Here is an 18412-nt window from a genome sequence, read left to right as displayed (position 1 = left end):
AGCTAACTATCCTATTGGAGAGTAGTGTAATTTAGGGATGTTCTGACTAATGTTCTCTCCTCCTCAGACTCAGTCACCATCCCCCTGTCCCTTCGCTTCCTCAATGTGACAGTGGCTGCTCGGGAGTTCACCTTCTTTGACTGTGGTGTGGTCCAACAGCTCTCTGGACTCATGCCGTGAGTTAAAAGGCTGACATTTCTAGCCACAATGCAATTGTATATCTCCCCCTGTTAACCTGTCACTGTCTCCGTCTTCTCTCTGTTTTCAGGTGCAGAGGGTGTGTGAGCAGCCGCTGGGGCTGTAACTGGTGTATTCACCAGCACATGTGCACCAATAAAATCTCCTGTGATGAGGGAGTCACAATTTACAACCAACACGTAAGTCCACATACAGGTTATCAGGCAGTGCAGTTACAGGACTGCTAGCCGGTACATATTATATCGACCAACCAGTGTATTCAGGTTTGCTTTGTAGTGAAACTGGTAACTGCCCCCTAGGTAACTGGTAACTGTTAGTTTGTACGTGTCCTGTCTATTTATGTTTTGTCGTATTCCATTGTCTCTGTTTTAAATGTGTACTTTTTTTAGTAAACGTTTAGTTTTTTTTTGTGATGTCAGTCTTTATGGATTTATTTGCATATATTTCATTCATATTTACATCATTTAGCAGACGCTCTTATCCAGAGCGACTTACAAATATGTCTTGCCTATCCTCTTGTTTTACCCTCGTCTCCCTCCTCTCCCCCTCTCTGCTCATTGTGTTACCATCTCAAGTTCAAACCACCAACATTCACTCCCCCAGCAACCAAACAATCTGACACTGTAACTCCAACTCTCCCGGCTGCTCCAACACTCCCACCCACAGAGACATCTGTTAGAAACACTCCCCCAGTCACGGCCAGCACACCTGTACCCCCATCCACCACACCCACCACTCCCGAGCCAACCGCAGTCCCCACCACCCTCTCACCAACCATCGCCGCCACCACCACACCCTCAACCACACTGGCCACTCAGGCTACCACTGCAACACTGGAGGTGACAACCAGTCTGCAGGCAGGGACACAGACCACCGCTGGAGAGACCTCAGTGGATAGAGACAGGAGCCTCCCCAGGACTACTGTTGGAACAGGGGAGACAGAGCAGACAACAGTCACCAGGGTTGAGCTGCTAGACTGGCCCGAGCCTTCAGAAACTGTGGCTCCTAGTAGCACAAATGGACTGACCGACACTGACCTCACTGTGACGGAGCCCTCCTCTGACCCCACCTCTAGTGGTGTCCCCCTGTTAATGGACCTGCCCACTGGCTCTGACGGAGATGACGTCCGGCTGGCCCCCTCTGAAGGTACAGACTCACCCCCCTGGACTAAGGAATGGGAGAAAGGGGAGGGCGAGACAGAGATGGACCCTCCAACATCCTCTGCAACAGTGCCTTCTGGAGATGACCAAAACCAGCCCTCTCAATCCTTTACCCTCTCACCTGACCCTGACTCTGACTCTTCACCAGACTACCAGTCTGACTCCTCTGAATTTGATCTGCCGGTGAGTGGGGTTTTCACTGGCAGTCTAGCTGATGCACCCAGTACAACACATGCACTGAATCGGATAAGTGCAGTTGCATTGGCATCGTGTAAAATAGGTTATTCTTAATTTGATCTGAAATTCCTACCCTTTTATTTATGTCATCATATGTCTGATGTGTGCAAACATTGCATCACCATTATGTTTTGAGTGTCATTGAAATTGTCAACTGTCAATACTTTGGAGATGAAATCATCAAAAAATGGCTGTCTTCAGTTTGAACTAAACCTGCTGGTGTTTTTTAACACTTTGTCAGTGTTTTCTTAATTTTTTATTTTATTCAGTCGCATATTATAGACTTTTAGACTGTGGAGCAACATTTTGAGTGATAATTGCTGAATTGTTCTCACAATAAGTGTAGTTTAATGATTGAAATTGATGAGACCGCACCTGAAAATGTAAGATGGTGTTTTGTTTGATGTCATATGTCCCCTGTGTGTATGTCCTGTAACGTATGTCCTATAATATGAATAGGACTGCCCGTGTGTGGAGAAGGTCCAGGGCTCCTCTCTCGTTCCTGTTAATGTGGACCGGAAGATCACTCTGGTGGGACGCCACCTTCACCTCTTCCAGGTGGGTGAGGAATGCTTGCAAAACCAAAATGGCTGACGGTTTGCTTTACACGAGATGCATGTTGTGTAAAACGTGTGTTTTATATATTGGTGTGTGCATGTGTCCGTGTTTGTGTTCAGGATGAGGATCTGGACTATGAGTGTGTGCTGACCATCGAGGGGCGGTCAGTGGTGGTCGACGCGTACGTGGAGCCAGACGACACCCAGCCCTCTCTCTACTTCATCACCTGCCAGCTACACCAGGTCAGTCTTTATTCAATAACAGCCTATGTGGTATTGCAACAATGCTGTTAATTTGAACAGCGTTTGTCTGCATGCTGTTTCATGTTTTTTTGAAGAGCGATATTTCAACTACTTTTGCATATTTTTTTATACTGAATTATCATATCGTCAACCAAAACCTAATATTATATAATGGAACCTGAGTAAACAAATACATATCTATTTCATAAACAAAGTTATGCAACACCCAATGCATCTGTGTGAAAAAGTAATTGCCCCCTTATACTCAATAACTGGTTGTGCCACCTTTAGCTGCAATGACTCCAACCAAACCCTTCCTGTAGTTGTTGATCAGTCTCTCAAGTCACTGTGGAGGAATTTTGGCCCACTCTTCCATGTAGAACTGCTTTAACTCATTTGTGGGTTTTCAAGCATGAACTGCTTGTTTCAAGTCCTGCCACATCATCTCAATTGGGATTAGGTCTGGACTTTGACTAGGCCATTCCAAAACTTAAAATGTGTTGCTTTTTAGCCATTTTCATGTAGACTTGATTGTGTGTTTTGGATCCAAATTGTCTTGCTGCATGACCCAGCTGCGCTTCAGCTCACAGACGGATGGCCTGACATTCTCCTGTAGAATTCCCTCATACAGAGCAGAATTCATGGTTCCTTCTTTTAAGGCAGGTCGTCCAGGTCCTCAGGCAACAAAGCATCCCCAAACCATCACACTACCACCACTATGCTTGTCCGTTGGTATGATGTTCTTACTGTGGAATGCAGTGTTTGGTTTTAGCCAGGCATAATGGGACCCATGTCGTCCAAAAATATATACTTTTGACTCCCCTGTCTATAGAACATTCTTCCAAGAGTCTTGATCATCCAGGTGCTTTTTGGCAAACTTGAGTCAACTTTTTTTGTTACTTGTAAATTCAGGTTCCCTTTACCTAATATTAGGTTTTGGTTGTAGATCTGATAACGTTCAGTATCAAAAATATGCAAAAATAGAGAAAATCAGAAAGGGGGCAAATACCTTTTCACAGCACTATGTGGGCAGCTGAGATTGTGGACACTGCTAAGACTGCCTTATTTTTGTCATGTTGCAGTATGCCTATACTGCCTTTGCAGAGGAGTACAATGCCATGATCAATGTGAAGAGGAGAAACACCTTTCAGATTGATAGTGCTGACGACCTTCATGGTAGGTTATAGAGGAGACCGCTATTGATATAGATCTCATTGAGATTCTCTATTCTTCAGATTATGTGGTGTTGATGATTCCTGGTATCCTCTCTGTTCCAGTGACGTTGTTTAACTGCTCTGTGGGCCGGTCAGACTGCAGCCGGTGTCGTACAGCTGATCAGAAGTACGGCTGTGTGTGGTGCGGGGGAGCTCGCTCCAGATGCAGTTACCAGGACTCCTGCGCTGGCGAGATCAAGCAGTCCTGCCCAGCACCCGTCATCCACTTAGTGAGGCTTGATTTGAGACCTTCTCTTTTTATGGTTGATGTGTCTTTAGACAGTGAAATTGACTCATTTTTAACTTCTCTGTGACTGTGTGTTGCAGATTGAGCCCATCTCTGGACCAGTAGAAGGTGGTACTGTGGTGACCATCTCAGGCTCCAATCTTGGACAGAAAGCTGAAGACATCCAGAACTCTGTCACTATAGCTGGTGTCCCCTGCACGGTCATCAACAGTAGATATGAGATCTCCTCAAGGTAATGTTCTTCTCATGCAACAACGTTTATTTCTTCTATCTTCTGCATCTCTAGATGTATCTGTGTTCAGAGTAAGAACCTGCTTTAATTCTCCATTCTCCTGTAGGATTGTGTGTGAGACCACAGCCAGTGGGGGAGAGAAGAGTGGCCAGGCCTCAGTCGAGGTGAGAGGAGGAGGACTTGGACTCTCCGGTCAAAGGTTCAGTTTCCAGGTAACTATAACAGACATTATTATACTCCGAATGGACAATACTTGCCCTCAGTCTGATAATGGATTCGTAATGCCCTTCCTCTTCTCCTCAGGACCCGGCTCTGATTGGGATAGCCCCTCAGAAGGGGCCCAAGGCCGGGGGATCAGCGTTGACCATAATGGGCCAGAGCCTGAAGACTGGACACCCCAGTGAGGTCAGCGTGCTGATTGGAGGAGTCTCATGCCTCATGTGAGTCTCTTACGCATCTGTTACATTCAAAGTCACCAGATCAACCACTGTAAAGCAAGTGGAGTCTGCACTGCATATGAGAATGCATACATAATTTGTCAATTTCCTTAATAAAGTCCTGTAACATGCTGTAGCAGTAGTTGAGATATCTGGTTAAATTAATTCTCTCTAGCTCCTCTGAGGTCGTGGATGACCAGATTACATGTACGACCGGGGGCAGCAACAGAACTGGAGAGCATGGAATCACGGTCCGATTTGGTAGAGCAGACCGCCATCTACAGGGAGAGATCTATCATTACACCTCAGACCCTAACATAACCATGGCTGCACCCTCCAAAAGCTTCCTCAGGTGGGTGTCACAATGTCACTCGCAATGAATTGTCAGAAATACAAATAAATCTTCTTCTCTCTGTGTGTCCAGTGGTGGAAGAATGATCCGTGTGTCTGGACAAAACCTGGATGTAGTACAGGAGCCCCGAATCCGGGTGACCCTTAGTCCTCTGGAGTCCCTTTCTCCGAGGAGGAGGATGAGGAGGAGCAGCAGAGATGGAGAGAGACGCAGAGAAATCCCACTCAAGAGGCAAAGACGGATAGTTCCTGAGCCAGACTGTCCTGAAGACGCACTCTGTATCGTCAAACAGGTAAACTGGTGGTCCTCTTTAGCTCAGTTGGTAGAGCATGGCGCTTGCAACGCCAGGATAGTTGGTTCGAGTCCCGGGACCACCCTTACATAAAATGTATGCAAGCATGACTAAGTCGCTTCTGATAAAAGCGTCTGCTAAATGGCATATATAATATTATTATTATTATATTAAACTGAAATGTGTATTGAGTCCTCTAACATGGTGTTCAGATGTCTACTGGCTTAGTTTGAGGGATAGGCACTCTTTTCTTTGATCATGTAGTGTGATGTATCACCTTTTAAAGGTAAAGTTGTCAATCAATCACTGCTTTCCCAAAATATCTATAAACACGCTTGTCATCTCCTCTGTCTCATCTCTCCCTCTCCAGTTTGAGACGAGTTGTGCAGTGAGCAGCTCCTCTCTGATGCTGTGCCCTACGCCTGCCGTGGGGACGGAGGCCCACCATGCTCGGGTCAAGGTGGACTTCCTAATGGATAACCTGCACTTTGACTTCAACTCTGTGGGCAGCGGTGCTTTCAGCTACGAGCTCAACCCCAGGCTGTACCCACTGAACCAGAATGACCCCAGCAAACCCTACCACCACAAACCTGGCAGCATCATCTCTGTTGAGGTCTCTGCTACATTCTATCTCTGCTACCATAACAGTTTCTCCAACAGTTTCAGAGCCTATGAGTGTTGTCTGTTTCCTGTCCAGTTGGCTTTCTCCAATATCATTATTTTTATGATCTAGGGGGAGAACCTGGACCTGGCCATCTTTAAGGAGGAGGTGGTGGCTCTGATCGGGGAAGGGGTATGCTCTGTGAAGACCTTGACCCATAACCACCTCTACTGTGAGCCTCCATCCCAGCAGCCCTCTGTGATGGCCAGCAAGAAGCAGGAGGGCATTGATTCTCTCCCCGAGTTCACTGTACGTCTTCACTCCTTGCGTCACCACTGTTGAAACAGAGAGGGCACATGTCTGTGTAATTCAGAATATTATTTAGTTGTGGTGGTAGTAGGGATGACAAGTGTAAAACACTTGATCGTTGAATCTAAGCCTTCCACTCGAAAATCAATTGCTGTCTTGTCCCAGGTCCAGATGGGGAACCTGAACTTCTCTCTGGGCAGAGTGCAGTATGACACCCAAGGCCAGTCCACCTTCCCCCTGGAGGCCCAGGTGGGCGTAGGGGTGGGGACCTCCATCGTAGCCCTCATCGTCGTCATCATAGTGCTCATATACAGGTGGGTGCCAACACAGTCATTCTACTTTGCCAAGTACACCATTTTTATCTGTTCAAAGTTATGCTTGGTATAATGGATGTGAGCTTTTCTGTCTGTCCGTATGTATCTCTGTCAGGAGGAAGAGCAAACAGGCCGTGAGGGACTACAAGAAGGTCCAGATTCAGCTGGAGAATCTGGAGACCAGTGTGAGGGACCGCTGCAAGAAGGAGTTCACAGGTGAGAGAAAGTGCCATAAGCTTCACCATAAGTTCACAAAACAGCATCTTATATCACAAAAACCTAAAGTGGCTTCAAATAAGGAAGGTTTTTCAGGTGTGGGTTACATATGATTTTGCTAAAAAGATTCTCACTATCTCAATGTGGTCTGTTTTCCTCCCTCCTCTGTGCAGACCTGATGACTGAGATGATGGACTGTTCAAGTGACCTGGTGGGTTCTGGTATCCCTTTCCTGGACTACAAGGCGTATGCAGAGCGCATTTTCTTCCCTGGCCACCGGGAGTCGCCACTGAGGCGAGATTTGGACGTGCCCGAGTGCCGTAGACAGACGGTGGAGCAGGGACTGGTTCAACTGTCCAACCTTCTCAACAGCAAACTATTCCTCACCAAGGTAACCTTAACCAACTCTGAAGAAGTGAAGTTGTGCTACCGTGCCTCTCAATACCATTCAGACTATAAAACATCAACAGTAATATATAATGCATGCATGTTGTGCTTCACTTTCACTGTGTCACTGTTTTGACCCCTTTGTGCCCCTCTCTCCCAGTTCATCCACACCCTGGAGGTGCAGCGGACCTTCTCCCCTCGGGACCGGGCCTACGTGGCCTCCCTGCTCACCGTTGCCCTGCATGGGAAGCTGGAGTACTTCACTGACATCCTCAAGACTCTACTCAACGACCTGGTGGTGCAGTACGTGGCCAAGAACCCCAAACTCATGCTCCGAAGGTGAGGGGGGCTGATCAGTATATGTTCTCATCAGTCTTGGGTAATGGCAGGCTTTTTGCTATGTCTTTTTAAAGTCTCTTGTGGTTTTCTTATCCGTGTCGGACACATTCACGTTGATGTTGTTCTGTTTCAGAACTGAATCAGTGGTGGAGAAGCTCCTGACCAACTGGATGTCTATTTGTCTGTTCACCTTCCTGAGGGTGAGTATCTCAGCCTGCCATGTCCCCATTCACCCCCCAGTGTCTCCTCACTAAAGAGGCAGTTAAAGAAACATGTCCCGTCTGTGCTGTGTTATTAGGATACTGCAGGGGAGTCCTTCTACATGCTGTTCAGAGCCATTAAACACCAGGTGGACAAGGGACCAGTGGACGCCGTGACAGGAAAGGCCAAGTATACACTCAACGACAACAGGCTGCTCCGTGAGGACATAGAGTACAAAACCCTGGTGAGAGCACAGCACACACAAACCCTGATGTCCCTTTACCACAAATACACAGCTACATGCAGGGCTTTGTTTATCATTATAAAGCAGGGGCTGGAAATAAAGGAGTTGTGCAACATGGTGAAGTAATCAAAGTTTTCAGTGTAGTGATTTAATGAACCGTCATTAACCTTCCAGACGCTGAATGTCCTCATGCCAGCGACAGGCAACGGTGGCGTGCCCCAGACCGCTCCTGCCAAGGTGCTGGACTGTGACACCATAACCCAGGTGAAGGAGAAGGTCCTGGAGCAGGCATGGAAGGGCATGTCCTTCTCCCAGAGGCCCCACGCAGACTCTCTCCACCTGGGTGAGCCTCCACTACAGCTCTCTATCATTCACTGTCCAGTCTGAAAATGTGACATCTTTGTCCATTCTGGCATGCCAGGTAGAAGTGAAGCCAAATAACATTTATCCAAGTTAATGGGCATACTATAAACCTGAAACACCCTAGAATTGACAAAGCCAACAGAATTCTTCCTTGGTCATCAGTTATAATCTACTTTTTTGGTAGCTAATCTTTTGTATTGTGTCCTTGATCAGAGTGGCGTGCGGGCATGGCAGGTCACCTGATCCTGTCAGACGAGGACCTAACGTCGGTGGTGCAGGGCTCCTGGAAACGCCTCAACACCCTGCAGCACTACAAGGTCAGAAACAGTAGGCCACACATATAATAATATAATAATATGCCATTTAGCAGACGCTTTTATCCAAAGCGACTTACAGTCATGTGTGCATACATTTTTACGTATGGGTGGTCCCAGGGATCGAACCCACTACCCTGGCGTTACAAGCGCCATGCTCTACCAATTGAGCTACAGAGGACCACGTCCCGTCCATCCCTGTCCCCCTTAACTAGAATTACTACATCACTCTAAAGTATTTTTTGTTTACTTTGTTAATTTGATTTAATGATTTTACAAATGGTCTGCAGGTTCCGGATGGAGCCACTGTTGCACTGGTACCCCGGAACTCCAAACACATCCACAATGACAACCATGACTACTTTCCTGGAGAGAGTGAGTCTCAACTAATCTATGTCACATAAGTGCAGCATGGTCATAGGATATTGTTCAGCATCAATATAATATTGCTACCAAATTTGGACAATGCACAAGAGCTACATTTGTAACATAAGGATATACAGTGCATTCGGAAAAGTATTCAGACCCCTTGACTTTTTCAACATTTTGTTACATTAGAGCCTTATTCGAAAATGGATTAAATAAAACATTTCCTCATCATCAATCTACACACAATACCCCATAATGACGAAGCAAAAAACAGAAATACCTTATTTACATAAGTATTCAGACCCTTTGCTATGAGACTCGAAATTGAGCTCAGGTGCATCCTGTTTCCATTGATCATCCTTGAGATGTTTCTACAACTTGATTGGAGTCCACCTGTGGTAAATTCAATTGATTGGACATTATTTGGAAAGGCACACACCTATCTATATATGTTTACCACAGTTGACAGTGCATGTCAGAGCAGAAACCAAGCCATGAGGTCGAAGGAATTGTCCGTAGAGCTCCGAGACAGGATTGTGTTGAAGCACAGATCTGGGGAAGGGTACCAAAACATTTCTGCAGCATTGTAGGTCCCCAAGAACACAGCGGCCTCCATCATTCTTAAATGGAAGAAGTTTGGAACCACCAAGACTCTTCCTAGAGCTGGCCACCCGGGCAAACTAAGCAATCGGGGGAGAAGGGCATTGGTCAGGGAGGTGACCAAGAACCCGATGGTCACTCTGACAGAGCTCCGGAGTTCCTCTGCGGAGATGGGAGAACCTTCCAGAAGGACAACCATCTTTGCAGCATTTCACCAATCTGGCCTTTATGGTAGTGGCCAGACAGAAGCCACTCCTCAGTAAAAGACACATAACAGCCCGCTTGGAGTTTGCCAAAAGGCACCTAAAGGACTCTGACCATGAGAAACAAGATTCTCTGGTCTGATGAAACCAAGATTGAACCCTTTGGCCTGAATGCCAAGCGTCACATCTGGAGGAATCCTGGCACCATCCCTATGGTGAAGCATGGTGGTGGCAGCATCATGCTGTGGGGATGTTTTTCAGCGGCAGGGACTGGGAGGCTTGTCAGGATCGAGGGAAAGATGAACGGAGCAAAGTACAGAGAGATTCTTGATGAAAACCTGCTCCAGAGCGCTCAGGACCTCAGACTGGGGGCGAAGGTTCACCTTCCAACAGGACAATGACCCTAAGCACACAGCCAAGGCAATACAGGAGTGGCGTCGGGACAGGTCTCTGAATGTCCTTGAGTGGCCCAGCCAGAGCCCGGACTTGAAACCGATTGATTGAGAGACCTGAAAATAGCTGTGCAGCTACGCTCCCCATCCAACCTGACAGAGCTTGAGAGGATCTGCAGAGTGAAGAACGGGAGAAACTCCCCAAATACAGGTGTGCCAAGCTTGTAGCGTCATACCCAAGAAGACTCCAGGCTGTAATCGCTGCCAAAGGTGCTTCAACAAAGTACTGAGTAAAGGGTCTGAACACTTATGGAAATGTGATATTTCCGTTTTTTATATTTAATACATTTGCAAAAACCTCTCTTTCCTTTGTCATTATGGGGTATTGTGTGTAGATTGATGAGGGGAAAAAACGATTTCATCCATTTTAGAATAAGGGTGTAAGGTAACAAAATGTGGAAAAAGTGAAGGGGTCTGAATACTTTCCGAATGCACTGTATAACTAGCAATGATATTTTTCTTAAGCTGCCCTTCGACTGCATTGGGGTTACCGTATATACTGTACCTAGACTATGTCAGAGATGTCTGACCATGTGTGTCCCTCTGTCAGAGACGCCCATGTTGGACGATGCGGACGAGGGAGGCGTGAAGCTCTGGCACCTGGTGAAAGCCAATGAGGAACCAGACCTGCCCAAACACAGGCGGGGTAGTCTGAGAGAGCGGGAGAGAGAGAGGGCCAAGGCCATCCCCGAGATCTACCTCACACGCCTACTCTCCATGAAGGTGCCAGAAATCACATGCAACGCAACGCAATGCAATAAACAAGCAGACACACACACACACACACACACACACACACACACACAAACAGTATGTGTAATATTTACACTAGTGCACATATTTATTCCCATATCTTCCTACTCTCTCTTCCAGGGCACACTGCAGAAGTTTGTGGATGACTTGTTCACAGTGATCCTGAGCACTAACCAGCCAGTTCCCATGGCTGTCAAGTACTTCTTTGACCTGCTGGATGAGCAGGCTCTGCAGCACAACATTACAGACCCGGAGACCATCCACATCTGGAAGACTAACAGGTAATGACTCAGTACTACTACTGGCTCATTTGCTTTTGAACACTGAAGTGTTTCCTGTTCTTTGTAATTACAGTAACCAATACAGATCTGGGCTCGGATTCACAAAACCTTCTTAAGAAGAATTTCCTTATTAAAGGCCCAATGCAGCAGTTTTTATATCAATATCAAACATTTCTGAGTAACAATTAAGTACCTTACTGTAATCGATTTTCTTTAAAATGGCCCAAAATGGCTTTTTAACAAAAAACTATTTCTCAAGCAAGAATTTTGCTAGGACTGTCTGGCCCTTAACAAAATGTACCATGGTAGGACAATTAAAAAAATTCCATGGTACTATCATGGTTTTCTGGTCACTACCATGGCAGGAAAATACCATGGTATTTCCACCAGTACCATGGTATTTTCCTGCCATGGTAGGGGCCAAAAAAACAAAGTTTATTTTTCATTGTACTACCATGGAACAACAAAATAGCAAGGTTTTGTACTAGCAGCATGTGAAACATGAAAGCATGGTAGTTGTTTACAATGTATTATCATGGTCTGTGTCGCACCATTTTTCAGGTAAAGTGACCAAAAACGTAGTCATTTATAGTACTCACATAATGCAACATTGACTTCTCGCTCTGCAATGGCAAAGCTTAGGCCTAGTACCCTCTTAAACCCCTTTAGCTCATAGTGAAAAACTACAACACACATGGTCTAGTAGTGTAGTGTACCATCTTAAACCTTGGGACCTGGAAATGGTATTGTAAAAAGAATGAAGGGATAGTGGTGGAGAGTCATCTCCAAAACAATCAATTCCTCAACTCCTTGCCCGTCGACTCCTATTTTCCTCGACTCCTAATATTCTGTCTGAGTAGTTGCCGTAGGCTAAATCCAAGAACAAAAACTCTTGCATCTTTCACAGCGAGGGAGCGAGAGGGGAGGTGCACAGCCAGGCATAGCTAGGCAAGGTCGACCTCCAGGCAGACAGTCAGAATCATGCATAGCATCGGTAATCAAAAGCTGTATCTCACAATGCTGTATCACGCAATTTCTTGGCTTGCAATGTCTCGCAAGTTCACGAAAGTAGGGGCTATCAATGAGTAGTCTCTTCTACACGCAACAGACAGAACACACACTGGCATCTTTCATAGTGAAGAGAAAGAGCAGGCGAGCCAGCGAGGGAGAACGAGGGGCAGACAGTTGGAACAGTGCGCATAGGCTATCTTGGTAATCTATCTCGCAATGTCTTGTCCTGCAATACCTCATAAATTCACCAAAAGCATTTAAAAGTATATATTAGGCTATCAATGAGTATGGCTATTCTACATTGTGCCAGTGAATTGAAGTTGAACATCACCAAATGCGTCAGTTTAATTAGGCCTAAATGTGCAATAAAAAGTACTGTGCCTGTAGATTGTTTAATGAAACCCTGGCAATAGATCGCCTATCAGGTCATCCCCAATTTCCCACTGAGCTAAACGTTTTGGAAATGGGAAGTTCACTTTCTCATCCAAGTGTTGCAAATACTGTCCAGCAGCTCAAATCAGCAGGATGGGGGGACATTTTAATTAGGAGGGACGTCTACCATGATCACTAAAATTATGATTATGATCACATTAGCAGCAGTGTGCAGCGTTTTACTTTTTTATTTTTCATGAATTCACCTACAACTCCAGCACCTGCAAAAAGTACCTGGATGGGCCTATGTTCTTCAGCTTTTGTATATGATCACACAATTTAAATATTATGGGGACACCTAGGGCTGTTACGGTGACCGTATTCCTGCCACACCAGCAGTCACAAGTCATGACAGCAGTGAAATTCCACATGACTGTTGAGTCACGGTAACTAGGCTTTTCCAAAACTGTGCTCTGATGCCTACCAAACTTGCTAATGGCCAGTACTAAGTGCTCTGTTGTCCCTCTAATCACTCGGACATCAATGCAAATGGAATCGAAAATCAAACACTTCATGAGCGCCCTGGCATTCAGAGTTTGAGCGGAATAGGATCACCTGTTGCGCAGCGAAAACTTTAGGTTACGACTGTAACCCCGGTTCTCTGATAGCACAAGTGAGGTATTTTACTTATGGGATACGCCCCCAGCATATTCGTCAGAAGCCTTTATTACAACATGATTGGCTGGACGTCGAGACGTGTGCGTCGGGGAAGGATGTCCCTCCTACGCTATAAAAGGTCCGATGCAGCGTCTCTGAGTCATTCAAAATTAAGCCACACCTCTTCCTCGCTTATGCAAGGAGAGTGGTTTGTGAAATTCTTCACTCAGAATATCAGAGAACCGGTGTTACAGTCGTAACCTAAAGTTCTCTTTCAAGTATTTGTTTCGGTATTTCACTTATGGGATATACTGACTCCCGTATTGCCAGACAAGCTTATCCTGACGACCGACTGCCCTGTGTGATATATCACACAAATGGGCTTTGCCCTTCAGAAGATCCTACACCTAAAACAGTATGCGCCAGGATCGGTGCAGTGACATCGAACCTATAAAACTTTGCAAATGTATGAGGCGAAGCCCAACTCGCTGCTGAGCAAATATCTTGGATAGATATGCCCTTAAATAAAGCCCAGGATGTAGCCAGCAGGAGACTGAAGACCCTTACTTGTGTAGGCCAAAGCAATAGCCCCCACTATCCAATCGGATAGGTGTTGTTTAGTGAGCGCTTTACCTGTGTGAGGTTTCGCCCAGGAAACTAACAACTGATCACATTTCCTAAATCCCTTAGTCCTGTCTATGTAGATGCGCAGAGCGCGTACTGGACACAACATATGCAACCGTTGATGTTCCGGAGAGGAAAACGGTGGAGGATAAAAAACAACTAGCTCCAGAGGAAGACACATCAAAGATGGGTTAACAATCTTAGGGATAAAGGCGGGGTTAGGCTGCAGCGATGCCTTATTGTTACCAGGTGCAAATTGTGCACATGACGAGTGCACAGAGAGTGCGTGAATGTCACTTACACGCTTGGCAGAGGCCAATGCTAGTAATAGCGCAGTCTTAAATGAAAGCATCTTCAGCTCCACCTGACCCAGGGGCTCAAAAGGCTGTTGGCATAGAGCATCCAAAACACTTGATAAATCCCATGACGGGGCAAGCTGTTTGGACACCGACATGAACCCTTCACCACTATCGTGCTCCCAAAACCCACATGACAAGACTAAATAGTTGCTAGATATACCTTAAAAGTAGTGAGTCCTTTTTCTAATAATTCCTGTAGAAATGACACGCTTACCGGGACAGAGCACTGGAATGGTACTGCCTGTGATCCAGTGCACCATTCCTCAAACACTCGCCATTTACAATTATAAAGGGACCTGGTGGATGAGGCTCTAGCACTCTGAATAGTCTAAATTACATTTTGAGGAAGCCCGGCAGTGTTCAAGTTGAACCATTCACGGGTCAGTCCCCCTTGTCTGTTTATGTAAGCCACAACAGTGGTATTTTCTGTTCTGACTAGAACATGACGACCCTCCAGAAATGAGAGGAACGACTTTAATGCTAGGGACACTGCAAGGACTTCCAGGCAGTTTATGTGAGAACAACGGAGATGGGGTCCCCACACCCCGTTGACTGCTCTGCCCTCGTGGGTCGCACCCCAACCTGAGAGAGATGCGTCCGTCGTGACTACTGTTTTGGACAAAACAGTGCCCATCTGGGCACCCTGTGACAGAAACGTCCGGTGCCAAGCAGGGGCGCAGCGCTACCATGCAGTCTATGGAGATCTGTACACGGTGATGTTTGTGACGTATTGGGCTCAGACCCAGAGACGAGACCAAGCGTTGAAACCCTCTCATATTTAAATGTCCTAATGGGATGACTACTAAAGCCGATGCCATCAACCCTAGTAGCCTCAGGCTTGTTTTGAATGAGACCAGGTTCCCTCTGCGAAACAGTGCTAGGCAATCTTGGAATGTTCTTATATGTTCCACCGAAAGCCGAGCTTTGAAAGATACAGAATCCAGGATTAAACCTAGGAAAGAGATTGTCTGCGTGGGAATCAGAACGCTTTTTACTGTGTTTATTCTGAAACCTAGAAATGTCAGGTGTTCCAATAATAGCTGACTGTGTTCTAAGACATCTTGTCTCGATTGCGCGCACAGCAGCCAATCGTCTATGTACGTCATCAGCCGAATGCCCTTCTCTCTGAGTGGGGCTATGGCTGCCCCGGTACACTTCGTAAAAACATGAGGTTACAGAGAGAGGCCGAAAGGGAGCACCAGAAATTCGTAGATTTACGCCTTGAAAAGCGAATCTGAGAAATTTCCTGTGAGAGGGGTATATTGAGAAGTGAAAGTAAGCGTCCTTCAGGTCGACGGATATGAACCAATAGCCTGGGCACGCAGAACGTAGCAGAGCAGTGTTTGTCAACATTCTGAACATGTACTTCTCGTGTGTTTAGAGCACGTAGATCTAAGATCGGGCGTACGCCGCCACCCTTTTTCAGAACCAGGAAATATCTCGAATAAAAAACCGCAGTGGCTTTGCTCGGGAGGAACAATTCTTATTGCCCTTTTCCCTATTAGCAATGTGATTTCCTCCTGGAATACATGCGCTGATTCCCCCTGAGCCTGAGTGTATATGATTCCCATGAATCGAGGCGGGGTGACAGCGACTTGCAGTCTGTATCCCCTGTCTATCATAACCTGTACCCAGTTTGACACTACGCATGTCTGCCAGTTCTCTCTCCGCTCCGAGAGAGGGCTGACCAGGCTTTCCCCCATAGACGGTGCAACAGCACCCTCTGTCGGGGGGAGGGTGTATGACAGTTCGTGACGCACTGCGCATGTCCGGCTTCAAAGCAGGAGAGCACTTATGTGGCCTGTCACCACAGAAGGAGCGGTAGCTCCCTCTGGTGGCATTATAAGGAGGCACCCTGTTTGTTTAGATTTTTTGAGAAACAACATGTCTGACTGCGCCCTTGGCCTGTAGCCTGGTTGCGCTAGTGTTACATTTTTTTATGTGAACTGACATTGGAGAGTGTTTGTGAGACAAGAGGGGGGCCTTGTAGGGGCATCCATCTGAACATTGTCTCTTCTCCTCTTTGGGCTGTACTCTTTGACCACCAACTTGGGCCCGGTAGGCCGGAAAGAACACTGAGGTGCCTGGGAACCTGCACCCTGGAACAGGCTCAGGATTTGAGGAGGCGATAGAACAGTGCTTGGGGGAGACTGTTCTCGCCTCTCTGGCAATGGGGACATCGCTAGGCCATTTGCTTCTTCCTCCTTACCCCCTGGGTGGGGTTAGGGGCAGGCTGGCCCCTTGTTGCCATGGATGGGAAGGGGGGCTTCTTGGACCAGGGGCCCTTAGGGTCCGATGTTCTCTGCTGCCCTGGGTTCACAGCCTGGGGAGCTGGGCGCCTGGGGATCTTAAAGATCGAGGGGTGTCAACCCACTGCAGCCTGGGCGAAGGTGCAGTGAGGCACAGGGGAGGCACTGGGCTGTGTCTTCTCACACCTTTTCTGCATCATCTCAACAGTGGGACCGAAAAGGCCTTAAGGGTCTACTGGAGCATCCAGGATATTCAGCTTCTCACTATCAGACACCGTGGATAGGTTGAGCCATCGAGCCCTCTCCTGGGATATCATGAGCCCCATCGCTCACCCTGACGTCTGGACAGCGGCTTTGAGCAGACGCAGGTTGAGGTCTGTGGCAATACAGATCTCATCCCATAGACCCAAAGACCGCTAGCTCCTCCTGTAGTTCAGCTTGGTATGCCGAGAGCATGGAGGTGGTGCTGAGAGCCCTCACTGCTGTGGCGACCGACCTGTAGACCTGCTCTGTCGCAGAGGTACTTGGTTGGTAAGGTGGGGCCAGTCGAGGTCATGGAGGACTTTTGGCTGGGGTGTAGATGGGAAGCCACCAGGGGTTCGATGGGGGGCATGTGGGCAAGCCCAATCCTCATCATGTCAACACAGTCCAACAGCGACCCACCTTGGACAGGGTTCTTGGAGGAGAAAGGTGTACTCCAGGTACAGGTAAACTCCTCCAGGCATTCTGGGAAGACTGGCAGTAATTGCCTGGCTGCCCATTTGGCTTTGGGTAGCCTCTTACCCTCGTCGCGGGACGTGGTGGTCTCTACTACTGCATCGGGCCAGGGAATCACCAGTTTATTCGCAGCGCATTTGCACACATCCTGCAGGTCCACACCGAGAGCTGGTGGGGATTGCGCCCCGCCTGCGTGTCCGGTTTCGGATTCCCCGGCAGGAAGCTTGGTGGCCTGGCCTGAGGGATGAAGGAGCCTTCGTCTCCACCTGATGATTCCGAAAGGAGACCGTCTGAAAAAACCTGTGGAGTTGTTGTCATCTCCAATCAGGAAGACCGACAGGGAGGTTGTGAGGTCGTTACTGGAGTCTTCCAACAGCGGGGCAATGGCGTCGAGCTGGTCACCCCAACTAATACTTGAAGGCTATTCCATGCGAGAAATTGCCAAGAAACTGAAGATCTCGTACAATGCTGTATACTACTCCCTTCACAGAACAGCGCAAACTGGCTCTAAGCAGAATAGAAAGAGGAGTGGGAGGCCCCAGTGCACAACTGAGCAAGAGGACAAATACATTAGTGTCTAGTTTGAGAAACAGACGCCTCACAGGTCCTCAACTGGCAGCTTCATTAAATAGTACCCGCAAAACACCAGTCTCAACGTAAACAATGAAGAGGCGACTCCGGGATGCTGACCTTGTAGGCAGAGTTGCAAAGAAAAAGCCATATCTCAGACTGCCCATCTTAATCTTTTATTTTTATTGGCCAGTCTGAGATATGTATTTTTCTTTGCAACTCAGAATAAGAATAGACTGACGAGTTTCAGAAGAAAGTTATTTGTTTCTGGCCATTTTGAGCCTGTAATCGAACCCACAATTGCTGATGCTCCAGATACTCAACTAGTCTCAAGAAGGCCAGTTTTATTGCTTCTTTAATCAGCACAACAGTTTTCAGTTGTGCTAACATAATTGCAAAAGGCTTTTCTAATGCCATTTACAACATTAACAATGTCTACACTGTATTTCTGATCAATTTGATGTTATTTTAATGGACAAAAATGTGCTTTTCTTTCGAAAACAATAACATTTCAAAGTGACCCCAAACTTTTGAACGGTAGTGTCTATATATACATACATACATACATACATACATACATACATACATATACACATACATATACACATACATATACATGCATACATATAACACACATATCCCTTTTTAAAATATATTTCCTTGTATTACTTTCCAACCCCACCATCCCTCCCCTAATTGGAATAAACTAGTGAACAACAAAGCTTAGGCCTCTACTTC

General features: G+C 46.8%; 2 protein-coding genes across 2 annotated transcripts in view; both read left to right on the top strand.

Annotated features, from left to right (window-relative positions):
• Positions 1–18412, top strand: part of LOC311150091 (intermediate filament protein ON3-like) — a 409178-nt gene that overhangs the window by 168144 nt on the left and 222622 nt on the right. The gene's annotated exons all lie outside the window — the stretch shown is intronic.
• Positions 1–18412, top strand: part of LOC311150087 (plexin-B1-like) — a gene marked incomplete at its 5' end in the record, with an annotated part of 45950 nt that overhangs the window by 4208 nt on the left and 23330 nt on the right. Inside the window, 25 exons of the mRNA XM_084187358.1 lie at positions 68–176; positions 269–377; positions 774–1541; positions 2055–2153; positions 2273–2395; positions 3478–3571; positions 3673–3839; positions 3937–4088; positions 4195–4300; positions 4392–4528; positions 4701–4877; positions 4950–5169; positions 5540–5782; positions 5903–6079; positions 6245–6393; positions 6509–6609; positions 6783–7000; positions 7157–7335; positions 7469–7535; positions 7634–7780; positions 7955–8123; positions 8357–8460; positions 8748–8832; positions 10632–10804; positions 10955–11115. Coding sequence (XP_084043484.1) covers positions 68–176; positions 269–377; positions 774–1541; positions 2055–2153; positions 2273–2395; positions 3478–3571; positions 3673–3839; positions 3937–4088; positions 4195–4300; positions 4392–4528; positions 4701–4877; positions 4950–5169; positions 5540–5782; positions 5903–6079; positions 6245–6393; positions 6509–6609; positions 6783–7000; positions 7157–7335; positions 7469–7535; positions 7634–7780; positions 7955–8123; positions 8357–8460; positions 8748–8832; positions 10632–10804; positions 10955–11115 — 4234 coding nt within the window. The remainder of the gene's footprint in view (positions 1–67; positions 177–268; positions 378–773; positions 1542–2054; positions 2154–2272; positions 2396–3477; positions 3572–3672; positions 3840–3936; positions 4089–4194; positions 4301–4391; positions 4529–4700; positions 4878–4949; positions 5170–5539; positions 5783–5902; positions 6080–6244; positions 6394–6508; positions 6610–6782; positions 7001–7156; positions 7336–7468; positions 7536–7633; positions 7781–7954; positions 8124–8356; positions 8461–8747; positions 8833–10631; positions 10805–10954; positions 11116–18412) is intronic.

Source organism: Coregonus lavaretus (assembly GCF_964263955.1).
Source record: "Coregonus lavaretus genome assembly, chromosome: 22".
In the NCBI taxonomy this organism is placed as follows: domain Eukaryota; kingdom Metazoa; phylum Chordata; class Actinopteri; order Salmoniformes; family Salmonidae; genus Coregonus; species Coregonus lavaretus.
This window is presented reverse-complemented; position numbering and strand designations above follow the sequence as displayed.